Genomic DNA, 22,144 nt, shown 5'->3' with positions numbered 1-22,144 from the left:
TTCTGCGATCTCTGTCTTAGCTAATCTTTTCTCCTTTCTCTTGCCAATGTTAAGCAAAGTTGGAACCAAGTGTAGCCTTTTCTGGGATGGAGAACATTTCCAGGGAGGTGTGAGTGTGGTTCAGTGACAGAGCACTTGCTTAGCAGGCATGAGGCTCCGGCACTGTGAAGAAAAGTCTCTCTGGCTAAGAGAAAAACAACCCAGCAACAAGACACCTTCCTGTGCTTAAAGGTCACCAGACCAGTCTACTTACTAGGAATCCTCATCCTTTGACCTCAAACTTCTGTCATGTCCTTGCTCTGCTCCTCAGGGCTCTGTGCTTAGACCTCCTCCCAGTGTCATTTATTTCTAGAAAAACAACTTGCTTTTCACAATAGGCTTCAAATACCCAAAGTCTAGGGAAGCCTACATCAGAGGGCCATATTAAACAAGAGGGCCTTCAGGAGTGAAAATGTTGGCAGAAGACCTATATCTACATCAGTTAACTGGCCAGCTTGGCTCCTGCCCTCCTCCTCTACTCCTTGAGTCCCTCAGCTCCCTTCCCCTATAGAGGCAAGGATTAACTACTGCTGGCAAAACACAGCTCTGTTTAAATGGAATATGGGAAAGATTATTCTGAGCTACATATGACTGTGGTCCAGGAACATAGAATCACACTGCCCTGAATGACTTGCTCCAATATGGATGTGGTTGCATGAACTTCTACACATTAATATCTCTACCCCTTGCGTGTCCAGTAAGCTTCCAAGTGGCAGGGCCAGTCAGTGTATGTAAACAGAGGCTTCTCTGTCTGTCCCATCCTGTAGCCATTTCTAAATAATTACTCCAGAATGTTTGGCCTATAGTTCAGGCTTATTACTAACTAGATCTTACATTTAAGTTAACCCATTTCTATTAATTTATACATCTCCACGTGGCCCATTGCTTACCAGTTTTCTGATACCTTGTCCCTTGAGCAGCTGGATCGTGTCTCTTCCCGATTTTGCCCTTCTTTTTCCCTGTATTCAGCCTGGCATTCCCACCTCGCTATATAGTGCCAAAGCAGTTTTCACTATCAACCAATGAGAGCAGCATATATTCACAGTGTACCGAAGGGTTATCCCATAGCAAGCATATGTTTGGAAGCCTCTGGGGCAGGTGAGTGCTGGAGTTACTCTTGGCTCTAAAGGAGTCAGTTGCTCTGAAAATAAGTTCTGCAGTTGAATGTAAGCAGACTCTTGACTGAGCCCATGCAGGATCCCAATCCCATTTCCTCCACTACCTGGGAAAACTTGGGCCTATTACTTGTGTTAACTAGACTTTATGAGAGGCCACCATTTTGAACTGAGCTTCTACACAAGGCTGTAGTAATTCAGACCAAACCAGAATGCAACCAATTATGCTAAGGTAGCAAATAGATATCCAAACAGGTCTGTTTCTCCTAAAAGAAAAATCCCAGTCTACCTGCCTTCATATCATATGAAATACCCCATGCTTCACTTCTTACAAAAATATAAATAACCTGAACCTGATGGTTCCCAGGTTTTCCCACTGTTTCTAGATTATAGATCCTGCTACCTGCCCTGCTCACTGGTAGCTCATTCTATTTTGTCACCGGAAGCTGTTTGGCTATTGAACCACAAATACAAGCCAATTGGATCTCCAGCTGAATCTGCTGTAACTTCATCTCGACACCTGTGGTCCCTGAACAAAGGCCATTGCCAAGTTCGCGGTACTGTAGAAGGGAAAACAAGAGAAAAGAAGCTGTTCGTGGATGCTTCTGCTCTTCTTCGCGGCCAGGAGTGGGCAAACACAGGGAGTCTGACAAAGCTCACATGAGCTGGAACTCTTCTACAAGAATAACTTTCCTCGGGGGCCCCATGAAATTACTTGCTGGGCCTGGAAATTACCTCTGCAGGCAATCATTCAAGTGGAGCCTGTTTGATGGCGCAGCTGATGTCCTGACTGTTTGCTCCAGGTCAATGTGTCTTCAAACAGGGCAGACTTAACTTTTCTGGACAGCAGGCCAGTGGATGGTGCAGTTGCTGTCCTGGGTAGAGCATTAGTCATAAGAAATGGCCGCTCAAATTTTGTAGGGAAGCAAGGGTAAGGCCACCAATCTGACTACTTTTAATTTGTGAGTCCTGCATGTCCCCAGAGCAAGCCTGTGCTACAGAGGTCTGAACCATATCTTTCTAGAATTACTAGGGAGGGCAGAGAATGGGTCTCCAGCATCTTTTACTTGCAATGTTGTAGAACGTCAAGTCCGCTCCAAGTACAACACATCTGATGAGCAATTAAATGCATTAATCAGGGAATGGATGGAACAGGCAGTTTCAGGCTATGCAAACTCGCTGTTTGAGGGAACCCCCCTCTCCCCCATTCCAAAACATGCTTCCAACGTTCCCTACAAATCTAGCTCTTAACCTCCGAAACTAATTTTGAAAAGCAGAAACATTTCCCAGCGTAAACACAGCTCAATCAAAACTGTCAAGAGCAATGACGCATTAAGCTAATCCATCCAATCCTTCACTCCCCCAACAAACATTTACCACATCTTCATTACACAGCAGGCCCTAAGCCAAGTGCCAGAGACAATGGGAGAAAAAGATGAAGTTTCTAGACCACAAGGCATTGATTTTTTTTAAGCTCCCTAAGTAGCTCAGATGTGCACACAGAGGTAAGAAAGTGAGTCATCAGTGCACTGCCCAGACACGGAACGAACAGCCCGAGCCCCACCAGTTCCAGGAACAACTGTCAGCTCCCTGGTCCCTTCCCCAGCCTCCTCCTAAGGCTTTCTCTCTCAACCAGTCAGCATCTCAGACTGGAATTCCTTCCTGCTTTTCTGAGCTACCGAATAATATTGTTCCTTGGGGTTACATTAAAAAGTCAAGTACAAAAAATAATTCTAAAATAGACTATTTTACATTTGTCTTTAAAAAAATATTAAAGAAGTAAAATCAGGAGCTGGAGAAATGGCTCAACAGTTAAGGGCACTGCTCTGCTTGCAGAGAACCCAGGTTCAATTTCTGGGACCCACAACCATCAGTAACTTCAGTTCCACGAAATCCCTGTCCTTTCCTGCCCCGAGGGCACCAGGTACACACATGGCACACATACATACATGCAGGCAAACACTCATACATACAAACTTATTTAATTAAAAAAAAAGCAGAAAATGTATTGCTTTCAACCCAAACCTCCACTGATCAACTCATTCTTATTAAAGACAGCTTATATTACAGACAGCCTGAAAATCCAAACAAAGTTCCAACTACTAGTTAAAACCCTGGTCCTAAAGAGAAACCATGTGGAAAATGTTCTTGGAGGATAGAGCTGAATTTCTATGTGCTGCCCCTTCAGAGCCGATGAAAAGCCACACAGATGCACGCTAGCTGCCCAGCAGCCGTCTCTTTTCTCCTCAACAAGGTTCTTCTCTCAGAAGTGAAGATGCTTAAGTACAAGGAAGCCTGGTAAGAGAGAACTCTGCACTGTGAATTACTCATACCTCACGCCAATCCTGAAGGTTACTGTTCTCACCAGCATGATTTTTTATTTCACGCTTGTACCTCACAATGTTCCCACCAGAGGCTCTGGTACATTTTGGGCACCTGTATCCCATCGTCTATCACAAACACTGGTCTTTGGATTCTCAAGCAGGCTTGAGCCTCACGCACTGGGTTCATATTACATAATGACACCATGGAGGAACTAGTGGTCCAGGATATTCTGATCCTTGCCGCTCAGCTGTAGCATGCACAGAACCTCCCACTGGTTGTGGGATTCTCCCCATCACTTTAGCTTCCGCGTGTCTTCTTTTCTGGTGTCTTCTACCTCTGGCTTCCTGCTGGCTCATTTGGAGGAGGTGATGGCTACACTGAACATGTATGGGCATCTTTCTTTCTCCTAAACATCACACTGTAACAATAATTTATGCTGTGGGAGAATGCTCTTGTACACTCTAAAGATTTGTCACACATATTGGTTTAATAAAACGCGGATTGGCCAGTAGCCAGACAGGAAATATAGGTGGGGCAACTAGACAAGGAGAATTCTGGGAAGACGAAAGGCTTAATCTGCCAGATACAGGAGCAAGATGAGAATGCCTCACTGAATAAGGTACCAAGCCACATGGTTAAACATAGATAAGAATTATGAGTTAATTTAAGTTGTATTAGGTAGGTAGTAATAAGCCTGAACAATAGGCCAAACAGCTTATAATTGATATAAGCCTCTGTGTGTTTATTTGGGACTGAATGGCTGTGGACCAGGTGAGACAGAAATCTTCATCTACAAATTTACCCAGAATTTACACTATACTAGCTATTATTACAAGCAATCCAAGGACTAGTTAAAATATACAGGAGATTATTAATAATTTTTATGTAAATTCTATGCCATTTTATGTAAGGAACTTGACCATCATTAGACTCTGGAAACAGAAAGTTGTCCTTGAACCAATTCCCTCACTGATACCCCAGGGAGGGACCACTGTCCTCTTACCCAGCACCAAGACTGATAAATGCTTTCAAAGTCAATGTATAAGTTACAGCCCTAAGACACACCAGAAGGGTACATCATGGAAAAGCCCAGGGCTAGTGCTCACACAAGAGTGGTCTGGATTGAAATCTCAGTTGCTTCATTAATTCTCTGTCACTAGCAAATGTGTGTAATCCACAGTCCCTTCCTTTGTAAGGGAAATAAGTCATACTTACAACACCATGAATGGAGATAAGAAATCATACCGTCCCCATTCCTGACATACATGGTGAGCACTGACCATGCTAAAGTGCTAGAACTAATGCAAAGAAGACTTCAGCTGTGCACACATTTGTGAAAACACACACAAGTCGACAAAAACAAAAAACCAATTCTTCCATAAGGAGTCATTTCTTAAAATAAAAATATATTATTTATTCAGTGAGAGACTAGTTTTTTTTATCATCTGATCAGAACAAAATTTCAGCTCCCAGGCCATTTGATTGGGGGCACATCACTGAAGCATATATTTTATTATTATTATTATTATTATCATTATTATTATTATTATTATTATTTTCCACATTTTAAATATTATGTTTCCATCTTTCATACAGACTATTTTACCCAGTAGAAATCCCCAAAAGGAGCCACAGCACATTCATATTGAAGACAGTAGAGCCCTGTCATTCAGTTGCAGCTTCCTAAAATATAGCTGGATTTAATCCATTACAAACATCAGCTCGTGTCTACACACTGGCCATGATCACTGACACTTCCAGGATATGCATGGAGAAAAGAGAGCCTCTACCTACTGAAAGCAATTATTCCTTGAAAAGGCATTTGCCACCTTTGACAGCATCAGTGTCTAGGTGCCTTCTCAGGGCCAACGTAGGTCAAGTCCAGCAGATCAAAGCAGGTGAACTAGAAACCAGTAGCCTCCACCCCCTCCCCAGCTCCTGAGGCACACAGGCAGGAAACTTTCTGATTTCCAGTCTTGGCTCAGTTCAGAAGGAAGAAAGGGAACGATACATTTTTTGGGGGAAATGACGCAGCCTGTCTGAGGGCACACCAATCCATTCAGGCATTCAGGGTTAATCTTCCCAGTTAGTGGAGGGTTTTTTTTTTTTTTTTTAAAACACCCTGAAAATATCCCTCCATCATCACTTCCCTCCAAGGGCCTCTGAGCGTAGAAGCTGTATCCACAGCCCCGTAAGTCATCCAAGGGTCTTGGAGTTGCCAGGGGAAAATCATGCCTGGGAATGTTCTGATTTCTGAAATCTAGGACGAGTCATCTCAGCAGACACCTCCTACGTGCTGGAGGCAGTACCCGGATCCATGTATCCAGATTTCAGCAGGTGGAAATGACTTCAGAAGAGCCGACCCAGTGGCCTGCTCTCCCACTGTGTCACTGAAAGGCCCTGTAAAATCTGAGGACAAAGCTAGACATGGTGATTTAGCTGTACAAACAAAAAGGACTTATAAAAATGTTCCCTGAAGTGAAAAAAAAAAGAACGCATGTAAACATCTCCTCTGAGTCACTGGAGAACCCTCAAGTCTGTCCACTGTGTCTTCCTAACGTCCCGCAATTCTGTCTTTCAGCTTCTCTCTGTGGGCTTCAGTCTGCCTTCTTCTTTACAGAATCTGTACTTTGAGGCTGCCTTTGAGGCTGGCGTGGTTTGATGGGCAGGACAAGGATTATCAGCAGACTCGCGATGTGTAAGAAAAAGAACATGGACCTAGAAGTAGAAGCACAAGCATTGCCTTTCAAAACGGGCATAAATGAAAAACATACAACACACATGATGACATCATCTTCAGTGGGGGCAAGGAGAGTTAGGAGTAGTAGTGAGTCACAATGACCCAGGGTTGCCATGTGCTCCTCAATTTGTAAGCCAACGAGGCTAAGGATGGATGACACCACAAGGTTGGGTGAGGCTGAGATGGACAGACACAGTGCTGCCCCCTTGACATAATCAGACCAGACCAAAAGAACTAACTGCAACACGATAGTTCTGCTGTCCAAAAGCTGAGGACGACAGAGCCCATGAAGTCCACTCTGTCCTCTAAGGGCAAGCACAGCCTCCCCTCTCACGTACTTCTCAAGACGGAGGAATTCTGATCTACCTCAGGAACCAGAAGGATTCTAGGGTTTGGGTTTTTTTTTTTTTTTAAATGATTTGTGGGGAGGTTTGCAGAGAGGTGCCACAGCACATGTGAATCAGAGAACAACTTTTAGGAGTCTGTCCTCTCCTTCCAGCATGGGTTCTGAGGATTCAGTTCAGGTTGCCGGGCTCACACACCTGCCATTTCACTGCTCCAGGGTCTGTATCTTGAAAACTCTATTTAGGGCTTGAAAAGAAGTTCTATCCAAACTAATAAGAACAAAGTTTTACTTCAATGTTGACTGTCATTGGCACAGTGTAAATGCCAGGTAAACACTGAGCACAACCCGTTAATAAATATGTGTAAATAGAAGTTGATTCTGTCAGCATAACTATTCCAGATCCGTTAGAAAGGCTAAACAAATAATTTAGTCCGACTCCCTCAACACTACTCGCCTGTGCTTTTGCTCTGTCTGTCTCTGTCTCTGTTCTGTCTCTGTCTCTCTCTCTTTCTCACACACACATACGCGCGCGCGCGCACACACACACACACACACACCCTTCTCTTGATGGTAAGGATTGAACCTAGGGTTTTATGTGTTAGGCAAGCACTCCATCACTGAGCTGTATCCCTAGGCACTCCAGTGTTCTCTAAAGATGAAAGAAAAAACAGCTAAAAGACATGGGATCCATAACTGATGCATATAACATTCCTCAGTAGTGACAAGACCGAATACTCAGATCTATCCTAAGCTGCTGCTCCACCTTTACCAAGAGGAATGGTTTCCAAAAATGTTTGTGGTGTAGTCAAGAGCATTAATGTATCTTCACTTGCTCATTTGATCCTTGAACACTGATAGATAAGAAGGATGGAGCACAGGGCCAGGATAGAGCTTAGTTTACATTGTAAACAACCAGAGGAAAATAACAAGGGGAATGCTCTGTACACGGTCCCCCACAGATCCAGTTTCGTCTGGACTTAACAGGACTAGCCCCATCTTGAAGCAGAATGGCTGCAGCGATCTATAGAGGATCCTGGTCCACAGCCATGATGGTGAGTAAAGAGAGCAACACAACAGAAAGCAAATCCACAGAAGGTATAAGGGGCTGTTTATACCCCCCTTGGAGATCAGGATGTTAACACATGATGCTTCCCTGAGATTCCAACCACCTTCCTCTCCATGCCAGCTGTGCAGAGTATTTCAGATCCCCAAAACTGACTAGGTTTTGCTTTTCAATGGTGAAACAAGCCTGCAAATCATTGATGGCTTGGTAAATAACCCCAATAAATTAATTGACTCCCCATCTGGATTCAAGGGGTCTTACTGTAATCTGTCAGTTTCTCCTCTATCTGGAATACAGATGTTTCTTTATGTCTTTCAAGGAGACATGATGTCATGAGAGAGACACCAGTAAGACAGTGTCTTAAGAATATTCTCAGCCCATGGACCAGGGGTCGATTGGGTATGATGAGCAGCGATTTAAACAGCAAAGGCGTAGTATTGGGCCAGCTAACTTAGTATGAAAAGAACATTGAGAGTGAGGAGGGCCTCTTAAGAAAATACCTGGGCATAGACTGGATTCTCAGAGGTCGCAGGTAGGGTTACAGTAAACTACAACTTCAAAGTGAACACACCTAAGATACTTGGTTCCTGTGGGATATGAGGCAATTATGTTTACTTAAATCCAAGTACACGGTCAAGAGAAGCAAATTTCAGTTTCCTAGTGAAGTTTAGTGGCCTTTCTGACAGTTCATATCACCTCTAAAACTTGGTGGAATGTTTCATCTTTCTATTATAGAAAATCTCAAATCAGCTATCATCTATTGAACACATTCAGTACTGACTTCGGTACTCTAGATATAAATGGTGTCTTTCTCAAAAAGCTGGCTATCTATACAAATTATTTACAGATTCTAACCTTCTTCTTTTCTAAATGTGTGTGTTTATGTGGTGCTTATGTGTGCATCTGTGTGTGAAAGCCAAAAGGACCCACTCAGGTGCTGTTCTTTAGAAACACTGTCCACCTCCTTTGAGGCTGGGCCTTTCACTGATTGGCATGACATGCTATAATGAAGCTTGGCTGGCCAGGCAGTGAACCCTTGAGATTCTCCTGTCTCTGCCTCCCCAGCGCTGAGATTACAAATGTGCTACCATCAGATCTAGGCCCACCTGAAACCTGTGATGATGTTTCTCCTGTCTTCACAACAGGGATTATTTATCCTGGGTGTCTATTGCCCAGAGAATATACTATTTCCAGGGAAGAGACTCAGCATCAGGATAGCTTTATAAACTCACCAGGGGATAGCAATCTCCCTCTAAGGTGAGCACATGGACCAAGAGTATTGCTGCTCAAAGTGGGTGTGGCGGATGAAAGAAAATTCCTCCCAAAGGAGTGTTACTACTAAGAGGTCTGGTTTTGTTGAAACAGATGTGGGCTTGTTGGAGGAAGAGTGTCACTGTAGGGCTGGCTTTGCAGTCTCCTGTGCTTAATATACACCTAGTTCAGTAAATTTCCTGCTGTGTACAGATCACAATGTATTAACTCTCAGCTCCTTCTCCAGCACCATGTCTACCTGTATGCTACCATGTCCCACCATGATGGTAACGGACCAAATATCTGAAATTATAGGTGATGTGGGATTCCTCTCTGTATGCTGTGAATATCTTTTATTACCATTGATTAATAAAGAAGCTGTTTTGGCCTATGGCGGGAAATCCAAATAGAGATATAGAGAGAGTAGGTGGAGTCAGGGAGACACAATGCAGCTGCAGAAGGAGAAAGATGCCAGAACCCCAAAACCTTACTGGTAGGCCACAGCCTCATGGTGATACACAGAATAATAGAAATTGGTTAATTTATGATGTAAGAGTAAGCTAGAAATATACCTAAGTAATTGGTCGAACAGTGTTGTAATTAATACAGTTTCTGTGTGATTAATCAGGTCTGGGTGGCTGGGAAATGAAGAAGCAGTCTCTGTTTACATATAAGCCACTGAAGTAAATGTTTTCCTTTATAAGAAAGCAAAACCCAAAAACAAATGTGCTACCACATCCAGCTTCTTATGTGGGTGCCTGGGATCTAAAGAGCATTTTGACATCAGACATGGAGATCTGGAGTTTGCCCAACTGGTTTTGGTCTTGCTTTGGCCTGGTCTTTCCTTACTATGCTCCCTTCCCTGTGTTTAAGATGGTAATGTATATCCTGTGCCATTATATGTTGTAAGTATGTGATCTGGTTCTTGATTTGATTTTATAGGGGATTACAGTTAAGTGATTACATTAATCTCAGAAGAGAATTTGAATTTTGGACTAAATGCATTTTCCATTATAATATTGCTACAAGTGTATGGGGGCCAAGGAGTGTAACGTGATGGTTTGAATGTAACTGGTTTCCATAACGTCATAAGGAGTGGCACTCTAGGAGCTATGGCATTGTTGGAGTAGGAAGTGTGCCACTGTGGGGTAGGTAGGCTTTGAGGTCTCCTATGCTCAAGTGACACAGTAACGTAGTTACTAATTCCCCTTTCCTGCAGATCAAAATATGGAACTCTTAGCTCTTTCCTCAGCACCATGTCTGTCTGCATGCTGCCATGTCCTGCCATGATGATAACGGACTAAACCTCTGAAACCGTAAGCCATCCCAATTAAATGTTTTCCTTTGTAAGAGTTGCCATGGTTATGGTATCTCTTCAAAGCAACAGAAACCCTAAGTGAGACAGGATCATACTCGGTCCTCAGTTTGCAAGAAAAGAGCTTTATCAACTGAGCTATCCCAGGCCAAATTCCAGCATCCTTTGAATTACATATTGAATTAAAAGAGCATTGTTGAAGAAAAGTGAGAGTATAAATACTGGGCTTTCAAATAATTTCATAGGTTTCTTTTTCTTTTCCCTTTTCTCTCTTTTAAAAAACATGTTAAAGACAAGATCTCATGTTGTAGAATATTATTTTAAAATGTGTTACATTTGTTTATGCTGTGAAACGTTTGGTTAATGATGCAAATATGTGTTGCATTCTTTTACGTTGCATTTGTTTAACTCTGTGAAGCTGTGTTACTTTCCTGTCTAAAACACCTGATTGGTCTAACAAAGAGCTGAATGGCCAATAGCAATGCAGGAGAAATGATAGGCGGGGCTGGCAGGCAGAGAGAATAAATAAGAAAGGAAGGAAGGAAGGAAGGGAGGGAGGGAGGGAGGGAGGGAGGGAGGGAGGGAGGGAAGGAAGGAAGGAAGGAAGGAAGGAAGGAAGGAAGGAAGGAAGGAAGGAAGGAAGGAAGGAAGGAAGGAAGGATGAATAGGAGAATAAATAGTAGGATCTGGGAGGAAAAGATCAAGAAGGAAGAAAAGATTGAAGAATCAGAGAAGGAGGACTCCAGGAGTCAGTCACCCAGCCCACAAGTCACAGAGTAAGAAATAGAGAAAGGTATACAGAAATGGAGAAAGATAAAAGTCCAGAGGCAAAAGGTAGTCGAGATAATTTAAGTTACGCAAAGCTAGCTAGAAACAAACCACGCTAAGACTTGGGCATTCATTAAGTATTATTGGGAGCTGGGTGGTTGGCCCCCACAAAGAGCAAAATAGTCAAAAGAATAAAAAACAAATAACTACAGTCTCACACAAAGCAGATCAGAAATATAAATACTAAAGATGGAGAACATCTGAGAAATGAGTTTGTACGTAGCTGTCCTTCACTGCAGCCACTGAACTTAACCCCCGAACAATCTACAGATCTGCAAGGCACTTCTCTAAATCTACAGATCTGCAAGGCACCTTCTCTAAATGGCCATGACATGTGAATTTCCCTTTACTAGATTTAGTGGCTCTCTTTAGAGTGAGTCAGAGCTAGAGAGGGAGGGCTAGCTGTGCAAGCAAGAGGACCTGAGCTTAGATCCCCAGCAAATACGTTTAATAAAAGAAAAGCCCTACATACGGATATGCCCATATGTACCTGTAATCCCAGTACTGATGCAGGGTTTGGGGGTTGTGGGAAGGATGCAGGGGTGTAGTCAGAATGATCACCTTTCCAGGCTTAGCCAAAATATGACCGGATGAATAGATAATCTGAGGAAGTTCCACATGAGCTTCAGATGTGGGGTTAAATCTGGTTTTTCAACATGAAAAGTCATCTGAAACACTCAGGCTTCAGAATGAGAGCATTCAGGGGCAGTTCTGTCTTATACTTGGGAGAGGAAAAGAGAGGCAGGGCCTGGGAAACAGAGATTTTGGTTTCTTTAGTTTAAAGCATCAACACGCCTAAACATCATGGCTGGGGCATCAACACAGTATTGTTCATTTCTAAGTCACTCTTTATAACCAGACTGTGTTAAAAAAAAAAAATTAACCTTCGGGCTGGGAGGATGGCTCAGTCAAGTAATTAAGTATAACATAAGCATGACGACCTGAATTGATCCTCAGAACACATGTTAAAAAATCTAAATATGTGCTTGTTTATTACATGCTTGTCATCCCAGTGCGAGGCAGGTGGAGACAGGAGGATCCCTAAGGGCTCATTATTTAATAAATGAGCCAAATGACAGCAAGGTTGACAGGTTGACCTCTGGTTACCAAACACACATACACACACACACACACACCCTTCCTCATGCACACACACAAAAGTTAATGTGGAAAGGCCCGCGCCATCCACTAGATAACGCATGTTAGCATTTGTTGGTTAGAAGTACTGGTCTATGTCTTCTGCATGCTCCTCACTCAGTTCCCACACCCACTCCTAACAGGGCTGCCTGAGGCATTCTTAGCCTCCTTTCATGGTAAAATTACACAATTTCGAGGCCGATGGCTCAAGAACTCCATAAAGGAAAAAAATTAAACATGAACATGAAATATAAAAGTACATGACTATAGGTCAGAGTTCATTTGGAGCATAGTCTTTCAAATACAAGCCTGATATACCTTTCCCTAAAATCTGGTCCCCTCCCTTGGTTGCCATATCCCCGCCATCATGAACATCTGGGAATATAAATCCCCATGCACACACACCAACACTGGATCTTAGCAAAAGGCACAAGGTGCTTCTGCAGGCTATGAAACTCAGTCAACCAGCAGCGACGCCCAAATACTACCCTTGCTCTGCCTCAGAGGATCCAACTCTCCAACACTTCAGTTCTCAGAAAAAGGAGCCATGGGCAGGATATTCACACTTTGGGGAAGCAGATTTACAGGCTCCTTTTAAGCCCTTTGTTTGAGACAAGACCTCACAGCCCAGGCTCAAGCCCCTCCAGCCTCTGCTTCCCAAGTGCTGGGATTACAGGTGCGCCCTACCTTGCTGGGAGAATCCTCTGAGTTTGTACTCTGTATCTATCCCTTCTGAATGCACAGCCACAGGACCCCTTTCACAACATTACGGATGACTTAAGGGAGTCTTGTCAACCATCATCTCAGGTATTGGAGCTCAGGTTTGCATCTGGGGCACAGTAATCTCCTCTCAGGGCTTCTGTAGGCATTTTTCCCGTCAAGTCACATCTAGCAGTTCTTAGTACAATTCGTTAGTATGTTGATTCAGCTTACCAGCTCCAAGGTCAAAAGAAGATAAATGCAGCAGGCATCAACAAAGACCAATGGAAACTTACTTGTATAAACTGATGGTGGGCTCAACTGCCAACATGACAAAGGGTGCTGCCGTGTAGGAGATAGCCAACTGAGTGGTGGCCCAGGTAACCACGTCATAAGCAACCTTCCGAGCTTTAGAGGAAAGGAAGTGATGCCTGTAGTTGTTCCTCATCTGCAAGAAGGCAGAAGTAGAATTCAGGAGTGAAAACGTAAATAGCTTCCACTCCATCGCACACACAAGAAGCAGGACCAAGGGAACACAGGCTGAAGAGCATATCCGACCATCTGAGCTCCATTTTCAACCAAAACCCCACTATAGCTTTTCTTATTACAAGTATGTGTGTATGTGTAAGTATGTATGTATATATGTATGTATGCATGCATGCATGCATAATGTGTAAATATGTGCTTATATATATATTACCCCATCCCCCCCTCAAAAAAAAAACAGTTTAAGAACTTGGCACACCTTTAATTCCAGCATTCGGGAGGCATAGGCAGGAAGATCTCTGTGAGCTCAAGATCAGCCTGGTCTACAAAATGAATTCCAGGACAGCCAGGGTTACACAGAGAAACCCTGTCTTGAACCATCCTCCCTTCCCCCTCCCCCCAAAAAAGAACTTGGCACAGAGTCTTCAAAAATATTTTCTATTTATATGTATCTACTATATTCTTAGTGGTACTGGTGAATTTTTAGCCAAGTTGATGTTTTGTTTGTTTGTTTTTGGTGTTATCTGTTGTAGACTTTTTGCCATGTCCATAAATATTAATCATCAATGAATTTAGGTAATTAGGGGAAAGTGAACTTGTCTGCCTGTTCTAGTTTTGTGGTGCACACTCTTACTGATAAGTCTCTGTGTTGTACCCTGTTTCCATGGCTCCAAGGGTACAAGTATGAACTATTACCACAACTATGAGCAACAGCTATTTACTGTGTGCTTACTGTGTGCCATCTCTGTGCTAATCTTTTACATAGACTGAGTCTGTTGAGTCTTCTGGCAAGTCAACAGCACAAAGACCTTTCTTAGGCTGAAGATTTGCTCAGTTGGCAATTACTTGTCTATGATACACAGAGCTCTTGGCTCAGTCCCCAGCATCTTTTCAAACTGGGCATGATGACATAGATCTATTATCCCAGCACTCCAGAAGTCCAGAGGTAGGGGCAGGAGGATCCAAAGTTCAGAGTCATTGTTTTGGATACGTAGGGAATTCCAAGACAGCCTGAATCACAGGAGATTCTGTTTCAAAATAAAAGTAAGGCAAAACAAAGATCCCCCCCCCCCAACAACAACAACCCTTTTCCTCCACTCTCACCTCCTCAGAACAGAGTCTGGGGTTCCATTGATTCAGAAACCCAGGACAGTGGATGTGAAATTTTAATAGCTAAGTAGTTAGCCTCCAGAAGCCTAGGCCATCACAACTGCGGAGTTCATTCTCTCACTAGAAAGAACTGGAAGCTCTGCTCCGTCCGTCCTCCTTTCCATCCACCGCCTAACTTACTTGTGAAAACAGTTTGTAAGGCTGCATTAGACAAGATCTACAGAAATCAAAGTCTGAGCCAGAGAGGCCTCTGGAGTAAAGATACTTAAGGCACGAACTCTGAATACATCAGCGAGCAAAGCGCCGACCTTTATTTCTTAGTTTGTTCTAGCAATTTGTTCTCGAGTATGTGTTTAATATTTAGAATTTTTGAAATTAGCAGGAATAGTAATTTTTTTTACCTTGTTCGTATGTAGAATTTAATATACTTCATCTAATCTAAGTAAAAGACGAACCTACAGGGGAGAGCTCGTCTTATCCACTGTGGTATCTGGACACCTATACACTGACTGACATGTGGCAGAGCTACTGAAATATTCATAGAAAACTGCGCTGAAGAATGAGCAAATAGCACAAGCTCGGGAGATAACCCAGCTGTGAACTGAATATCCAGAAGCATTTAAAATTAAAAATAAAAAGACACAAAAGTCAGACATCATGGCATCCATTTGTAGTCCTGGTACCAGGGAAATGGAAACAGGCAAATCCTTGAGGCCCATTAGCAGCCAGCCTAGCCTGCTTTGAGTTCCAGGCCAGCAAGAGATCCTGTCTCAAAAAAATAAAATAAAATAAAATAAAATAGAGGGTTCCAGTTGAGAACTGACACCCAAGGCTGCCTTCTGTTCTCCACATACACATTACAAATGCACCTACAAACACCCACCGCCACCCCCCACCCCCCGCCACACACACACACACAATCAGGCAAAATGAGTAAATAGCAAAATTTACATATAGCACAATGAAAGTTATTGGAGCCTGAAATAAGAAAGACTATAACCATGATCAAAGGACAAGATTAAACTAAACCTAAAACGCTGTACTTAAGACAGTAATTGTATGCTGACTATAACGGACATATGGGGTTAGACCCGGCTCCAGGAGATGCAGTTCCGAGGCTGTTACCTCACTGACTTTTCAGAGACACCAAGAATGTCTTCTAGGTTTAGTATAATGACACGGGACATTAAGCAGGTTATCAGCAAACTGAAGTGTGATAGAACCTGCATCAATTAATAAACATGATCATCTGTACATGTGCATCCAGTTTTTGGTGATGAGAAATGTGTTAGTTTCTCAAGGGAGTAATCTGTCGCTCATAAAATTCTTATTGTTTTACTCTCTGCAAGTAAATCTGTTAATCACTTTTACAATGGCAAGTCCCTGTACATTGAAGTACTTCTGTAATAAGAAGTTTATATACATTATGATTTTTCCAAATATCATTCCAAGAAAAGAAAATAGAAAGTATTCCATGGGGGAACTTAACACTCTACATCAAAAAGTCACTCCCAACAACCCCAAACCTTCAACTCACCCCTGCTTAAAGCAGAACAACACACAAGCACACCCACACAAACACACACTCACATATACACGCACACACCCCAGGTTGCTAGAGGAAAAGCGCCACCAGCTGAAGGATGCTTACCGCTCTAGCTGCCAATGTGACAGGGACTCCAGTTAAGAATGTGAAGTAGTATCCAGGGTAAACGCCATGCCACAGAGCAGACAGGACGAAGGTGAACACAGTAGGGTACCAGGGAACCCGTTCGTAGCACACACTGCAAAGAGAGGAAGGACTAGCAAAGCCCCGGTGCAAACATTGCAATGCCTTCCACCTGCACCTCTCTGGGGCCGACCACGTGGAAGTCCTTAGGTCCACCGTGAGAGATGCCTGCCTGACTCTTAGCAGGAGCTTGCAATGAAATGCCAGCAGCCTGTGCGCTGGCATCCTGGAACACTATCAGGCACGTGGCTCATGGCTCTGCTATCAGTTTTAACCTCACTAGATTAGATGGCCTGGGCCCCATCACATGGTCTACTATAACAAAGGTCTCAGTGGTCTCTTTCAACGCAAGTTCCTGCCTTAAAGAAGCAGGTTGCACCAAAGGGCGAATCCACTAGAGGCACTAATATGAGTGCCGATGGCATTCAAATGCCCGAACGCCAGATAAGCATCTATAGAAATGATCTTCATTTAGACAACATTAATTTATCTTTCCAACCAGGTCCCCATGCCACCTGACTAATCAACATGACAACACTTTTTATCTTTCTGGTAGAAACTCTAGTGAGAAATTAGTGTGACTTTTAGAGGACCTGCTCTGAGCCCGACAAATTTTAAATCAAGATAGAGGTTGAGTAGCTCTTACCCTAAATGCCTGAGACAAGAAGTCTTTTCAATTTTGGATTTTTTTTTCAGAGTTCAGAATGCTTACATATACATGCGTTATCTTGGTATTGAGACCCAAGTCTAAAACACAAGGTCATTTGTGTGTTGCATACACCTTCCACACACAGCCGGAATGAAGAGTCACCCAATATTCTAGTGTGTGTGTTCTGATTGCCATCTGTCACGTGAGGGCAGACGGGGAATTTTCCTCATGGGACATCATGTTAGTGTTCAAAAGGCTTCAGATGGGGGACATTTGAGGTTTCATGCTTTCGGATATGAGATGCTCAGTGTGGGAACTACACTGTGAGAAGCTAAGAGAAAAGTCAACTGGATCCCTGAAGATCTTTGGCTCTTCTTGAGCCAAAATTAAAATTAGTGATAGGAAGTGAGAGGGGACTTTCTCCCCAGAACTCAGGCTACGCATTGCCAATGGCAGTCAAGGTGGCCACTACATTCTTCAGTAAGTGACAGCGTCCCAGTAGAAAATGCAACAGTGAACTCAGCGGGTATCAAGAATCCACCATGGACGGTTCAAAAGTAACTGATTTTTGTTGTTCCTGCTGTTGTTGTTTTTTAGATAGGGTTTCTCTGTGGAGCCCTGGCTGTCCTGGAACTCACTCCGTAGAGCAGGCTGACCCAAACTCACAGAGATCTGCCTGCCTCTGCCTCCCGATGCTGGGGTTAAAGGTGTGCAACACCACTGCCCAGAAAAAGTAACTGACACCCAGACTCAGGGTTTCATTTCCATTTCACAAGAGGAACGCAAATGCAGCTTGTAAGAAAAATACAGGCTTGAAACTCTGCTCTCGGTAAGACTTCTTTTTGACATGAGAACTGGGCATATGCTTTTTTTATTTTTTATTTTTCTCAATTCTTTGTATCTTTTTGCATGAGTGAAATATTTCATTCTTAATCATCTTGTCCTGTGCATTCCTAATGGAAACTGTATGACTCTTAGCCTGCTGGAACTACTCAGCAGAAAGAAAGAAAGGCTGGTGGTAAAACTGCTTGCAACGTTGGTTAAAAACAATCATGTTCATATCAGAATTTCAAAACTGCAGGAAGTGGCAATTTCAAGGGAGCAGCACATCAGGTTTATTTGAAGAACCACTACATTGTGCTTGCTTTGCTTTAATAGCTTTAAAGATTCATTATCATGTATGTGTCTGTGTGGGGGTTTGTACGCATGAGTGTTTGTACCTTGGAGGCCAGAAGAGGGCACTGGATACCTCAGAGCTGGAGTTACAGGTGGTTGAGTTACTCCATGTTGGTGATAGGCAGTGAACTTGGCTCCTCTGCAAGGCCAGTCTACACTTAATCACCCTGCTACCTCTTCAGCTCTGCCTCAGGGTTCGGATTTGTGAAAGACCCTGCTCATCAAAAGCAAAACCTAGCTTTTCACATGCTCCCTGCAGGTTCAAGGGTGTTCACAAAGTGGAGTTCGGCATTCCAATGATAATACACTCATAATTTTCTAACAAGTAATGCTTCTAAACTTAGAACACATATAGAAACAGGTCAGAGAAATGTCAATACAAATCCAGGCATGTGGGGTACTATTGAGCTCTCAGAGCTAGGGACAGCAACAGCTCTCATACGGGACTTGATGTTGACACTGACTTCCTTAGATCTGAAAACGAGACTCTCCTAGGTATCAAGCCAAACAGCAGGGAAGTCAAAAGCCTTGTTCCGGGAACAGACCTTTGGCCCTGTGTCTGTCACTCACAGATCTATGACTTTGGGCATGTCATGTAACCCCTCTGTTCACTTTCCTCAGCGATAAAACAGAGCAATACAGCTAATAGCATCTCACAGGACTGCTACAAGGAACAAATTCAGTGTGTGGAGCTGAATAATGAGCATTCTGGGATGAAACAGGCACATGCCGGGATCTTCTCAATTCATCATTCCTATTTTTGTATTTATAAGATGTGGACAATATTGTCAAAGTGTGAAATAGCATGACTGGCAGGCACCTAGGAAGTCCCCAAGCACATCCCTGCCATGAAAAATAAGGTTGTTCTGTGTCCCTTACCATTTCAGCCAAGTAGACGTCTGAATATTCCAGTTTTCTAAGTACATTTTGAAACTCGTAGCGGTCTAGAAACAAGAAAACAACGCCTATCATTAGCTTTAAAACCGCCCGAGCAAGGGAAAGTCCTGCCCAGAACTCCCTTGCTTCCACAGCTGATGTGAATCTCAAGCAGGATTCCGCACAGTTCAGTCAATCAGCTGTTCTGCCATCGGCAGTAACATTTTCTGGCATTTATAAGATTTACTTTGCAGCTAAACCTTGGCTTGGAGACGCAAGTCTGCTCAAAACTTATTTTTACATTAGAGCAAAATTGAGGGAGAAATTCTGTCAATTCCCTCTCACTCTGATTAAAAAAAAACAAAGTCAAATGTCTTAAAACTACTCCAAAAGGGGATTTACCACAGGGAACGTCTAATTATATGATGGTGGGGCTTTGGGGACAAATTAAATGAGACTGTTATCTTTGTGCTATGTGACCACGTGCAAACTAGGTCAGCCTTTTACAGTCATTTCTATAAATAGCCTCACAGTCCCAGCTGCATCCAATTTTGCCTGGAATAGGAAGAGACTTCATGCATGAAGGGATCACAATACAGAAAAGAAGATCAAGAAACCTCACCCATCTGGCAATAGTGTAAGTCAGTCGACTGCCAAAGAAGACAGCCCTAAATACGCCATGAACCGTGCTTTCTCATTCAAAGAGTAACAAGTGTGGCTTTTCCTGTAGAAAATCTTCAGTCATAAGAAACCCTGTGTAGGCCACACACCTGCCTAATGTAATGAGCTTGAAAGAAGAGAATAGGTTAGGAAGATAGATGGCCTATAGCTGCAAGATGGCCTGGCCTAACAGATGACAGACAGATAATACAGATAGGCCAATGAGAGAGAACATAGGTTGGACAGACAACAGACGATGATAGATAAATGGTATAATGGATATATAGGTAGTATGATTCTTAGTTTTTTGTCAACTTGAAACAAGCTAGACTTATTTGGGAAGAGGCTCTTCAGTTGTGAAAATGCCCCCAACAGATTGTCTATAAGCAAATATATAGGTTGTTTTCTTCACTAATGATTGGTGTGGGAGTGGTGGGCACTGTGGGCAGTGCCATCCCTGGGCAAGTGGTCCTAAGATGTAAGAGCCTTGACTCTAGAGGGGTTCCCAGGGGTTCAGAGACATGTACCCAACTAGGTCCTTGGGCAGCTGAGGAGAGAGAGCCTGAAATGGCCCGATCCTATAGCCATACTAACGAATATCTTGCATATCACCATAGAACCTTCATCTGGCGATGGATGAAGATAGAGACAGAGACCCACATTGGAGCAATGGACTGAGCTCCCAAGGTCCAAATGAGGAAAAGAAGGAGGGAGAACATGAGCAAGGAAGTCAAAACCGCAAGGGGGGCACCCACCCATTGAGACGGTGGGGCTGATCTATTAGGAGATCACCAAGGCCAGCTGGACTGGGACTGAAAATGCATGGGATAAAACCGGACTCCCTGAACATGGCGGACAATGGGGGCTGCTGAGAAGCCAAGGACAATGGCACTGGGTTTTGACCCTACTGCATGTACTGGCTTTATGGGAGCCTAGCTGGTTTGGATGCTCACCTTCCTAGACCTGGATGGAGCGGGGAGGACCTTGGACTGCCCATAGGGCAGGGAACCCTGACTGCTCTTTGGACTGGAGAGGGGGGGGGGGGGGGAGGAGTGGGAAGTGAGGGAGGGGGAGGGAAAAGGGAGGCGGGGAGGAGATGGAAATTTTTAATTAAAAAAATTTAATAAAAAAAAATTAAAAAAAAAGAAAGCAGGCTGAGAAAGTCATTAGTGAGCAAGTCAGTAAGCAACATCCCTCCATAATCCCTGCATCAGCTCCCGCCTCCAGGTTCCTGCCCTGTTTGAGTTCCTGCCCTGACTTCCCCCAGTAATGGACTATGATGTGGAAGGATCAGCTAAAATAAACCCTTTCCTCTCCAAGCTGCTTCTGGTCATGGAGTTTTATCACAGCAATAGAAACTCTAAGACAGGTAAATAGATATGGATAGATGACAGTTAGATAAATGATAGATAATAGATCAAAAGATAAGAGGAAAATAGATGGGCAGATGACAGATGAAAGGTAGATGAATGATAGGTAACATAACAGACGATGCATGATAGATTGTTAGGAGAGCTATTATTTATTGACTTTTTATTGCTAAACACAGTTTGTTTCTGTTTGCATAGCTAGCTGGCTGCTATAAAACACGGCATCGAAGCCTTGTTGTTCAGTTGTTCTTGCCCCGCAATAATACAATGAAAATTAGTATTCTTATTTTCTCTTCAGTAACAATGTAGCTTAATATCAGCCTTTGACCCCAAGCACACATCCAAAATGAAAGGATTCTGTCTTTGGTGAACACTTGGGGTAAATTCATGGGCAACTAAAAACCAAGGGGATGAGCTCTGAAGGACAGTGACCTACAGTGCTCCAAGGGAGCGAAGTCCCTAAACCCTAGGGCTTTGTCTGACAACTACAGTCTTCACAGGTTTTTCCAAGAATGAGAAAGGTACTTATGATGTCTGGAAACTTCCTATTGAAGAAGTGGTTTACTGGAATGGGGCAAATTGCTCACTCAGAACCGGTTCTAAATTTGAACTTTTTTTTTTCCCCTTTTAACCATATCTGCCAGGGCTTTCTGACCCAAGAAGCCCTCAGATTCTCTAGAATCTAAAGATCAGCATTTCCTCCCCCATAGTTGAGATTCATTGCTTATGCAATCTGATAAAGCTGAGGCATCAAATAGCACGATGAATTTAAATTGAATAAATGATGCAATTTGGTGAGGGAACAGGCACAAAGTGGAAGAGGAGGAGGCAAGGAGGAAGACATGAAGGAGAAGAGGCTGAGAAAGGAGATAGAAAGGAAAAGAGAGAAGAGGAGGAAGAGGAAGGGGAAGGGGAGGAAGATGAAGAAAATGAGGAAAAAAGAAAAGGAAGAGGTGGAAGAGAAGGATGGGGAGGAGGAAGTACAGCCCTCCTTATAAATTTTGGTAGGGGAAACGAAGGCCTCCTTCCCCCTGGAGGCCCTCCAAATGCAGAAGGCCTCAGGCGGAATAGGATGGTGGTTTTCTGGGTGGCTCCTTTTGGTCTGCTTTCCATGAAATGTGGGTGGAAGATGGCCAGTCGCCCAGGTTTCCTGCTCTCCCTGTCTGCACCAGGATAGATGGAAATAAAAAACTAAGAGCCACCCTAAGTGGGCTGACTAGGGGACCGGCG

General features: G+C 43.4%; 1 protein-coding gene across 1 annotated transcript in view; it reads right to left on the bottom strand.

The window, feature by feature from the left end:
* Positions 1–5,024: 5,024 nt before the first annotated feature.
* The window catches only part of Mboat1 (membrane bound O-acyltransferase domain containing 1), a 105,936-nt gene continuing 88,816 nt past the window's right edge, over positions 5,025–22,144 (bottom strand). Inside the window, exons 10-13 of the mRNA XM_057787627.1 lie at positions 18,888–18,952; positions 16,106–16,238; positions 13,155–13,306; positions 5,025–6,197 (exon numbers count right to left, since the gene is read on the bottom strand). Coding sequence (XP_057643610.1) covers positions 6,077–6,197; positions 13,155–13,306; positions 16,106–16,238; positions 18,888–18,952 — 471 coding nt within the window. The 3' untranslated portion in view covers positions 5,025–6,076. The remainder of the gene's footprint in view (positions 6,198–13,154; positions 13,307–16,105; positions 16,239–18,887; positions 18,953–22,144) is intronic.

This window comes from Chionomys nivalis, chromosome 13, assembly GCF_950005125.1.
Source record: "Chionomys nivalis chromosome 13, mChiNiv1.1, whole genome shotgun sequence".
Taxonomy (NCBI): domain Eukaryota; kingdom Metazoa; phylum Chordata; class Mammalia; order Rodentia; family Cricetidae; genus Chionomys; species Chionomys nivalis.
Note: the sequence above shows the minus strand (reverse complement) of the source record. Positions and strands in the feature narration are given on the sequence as shown.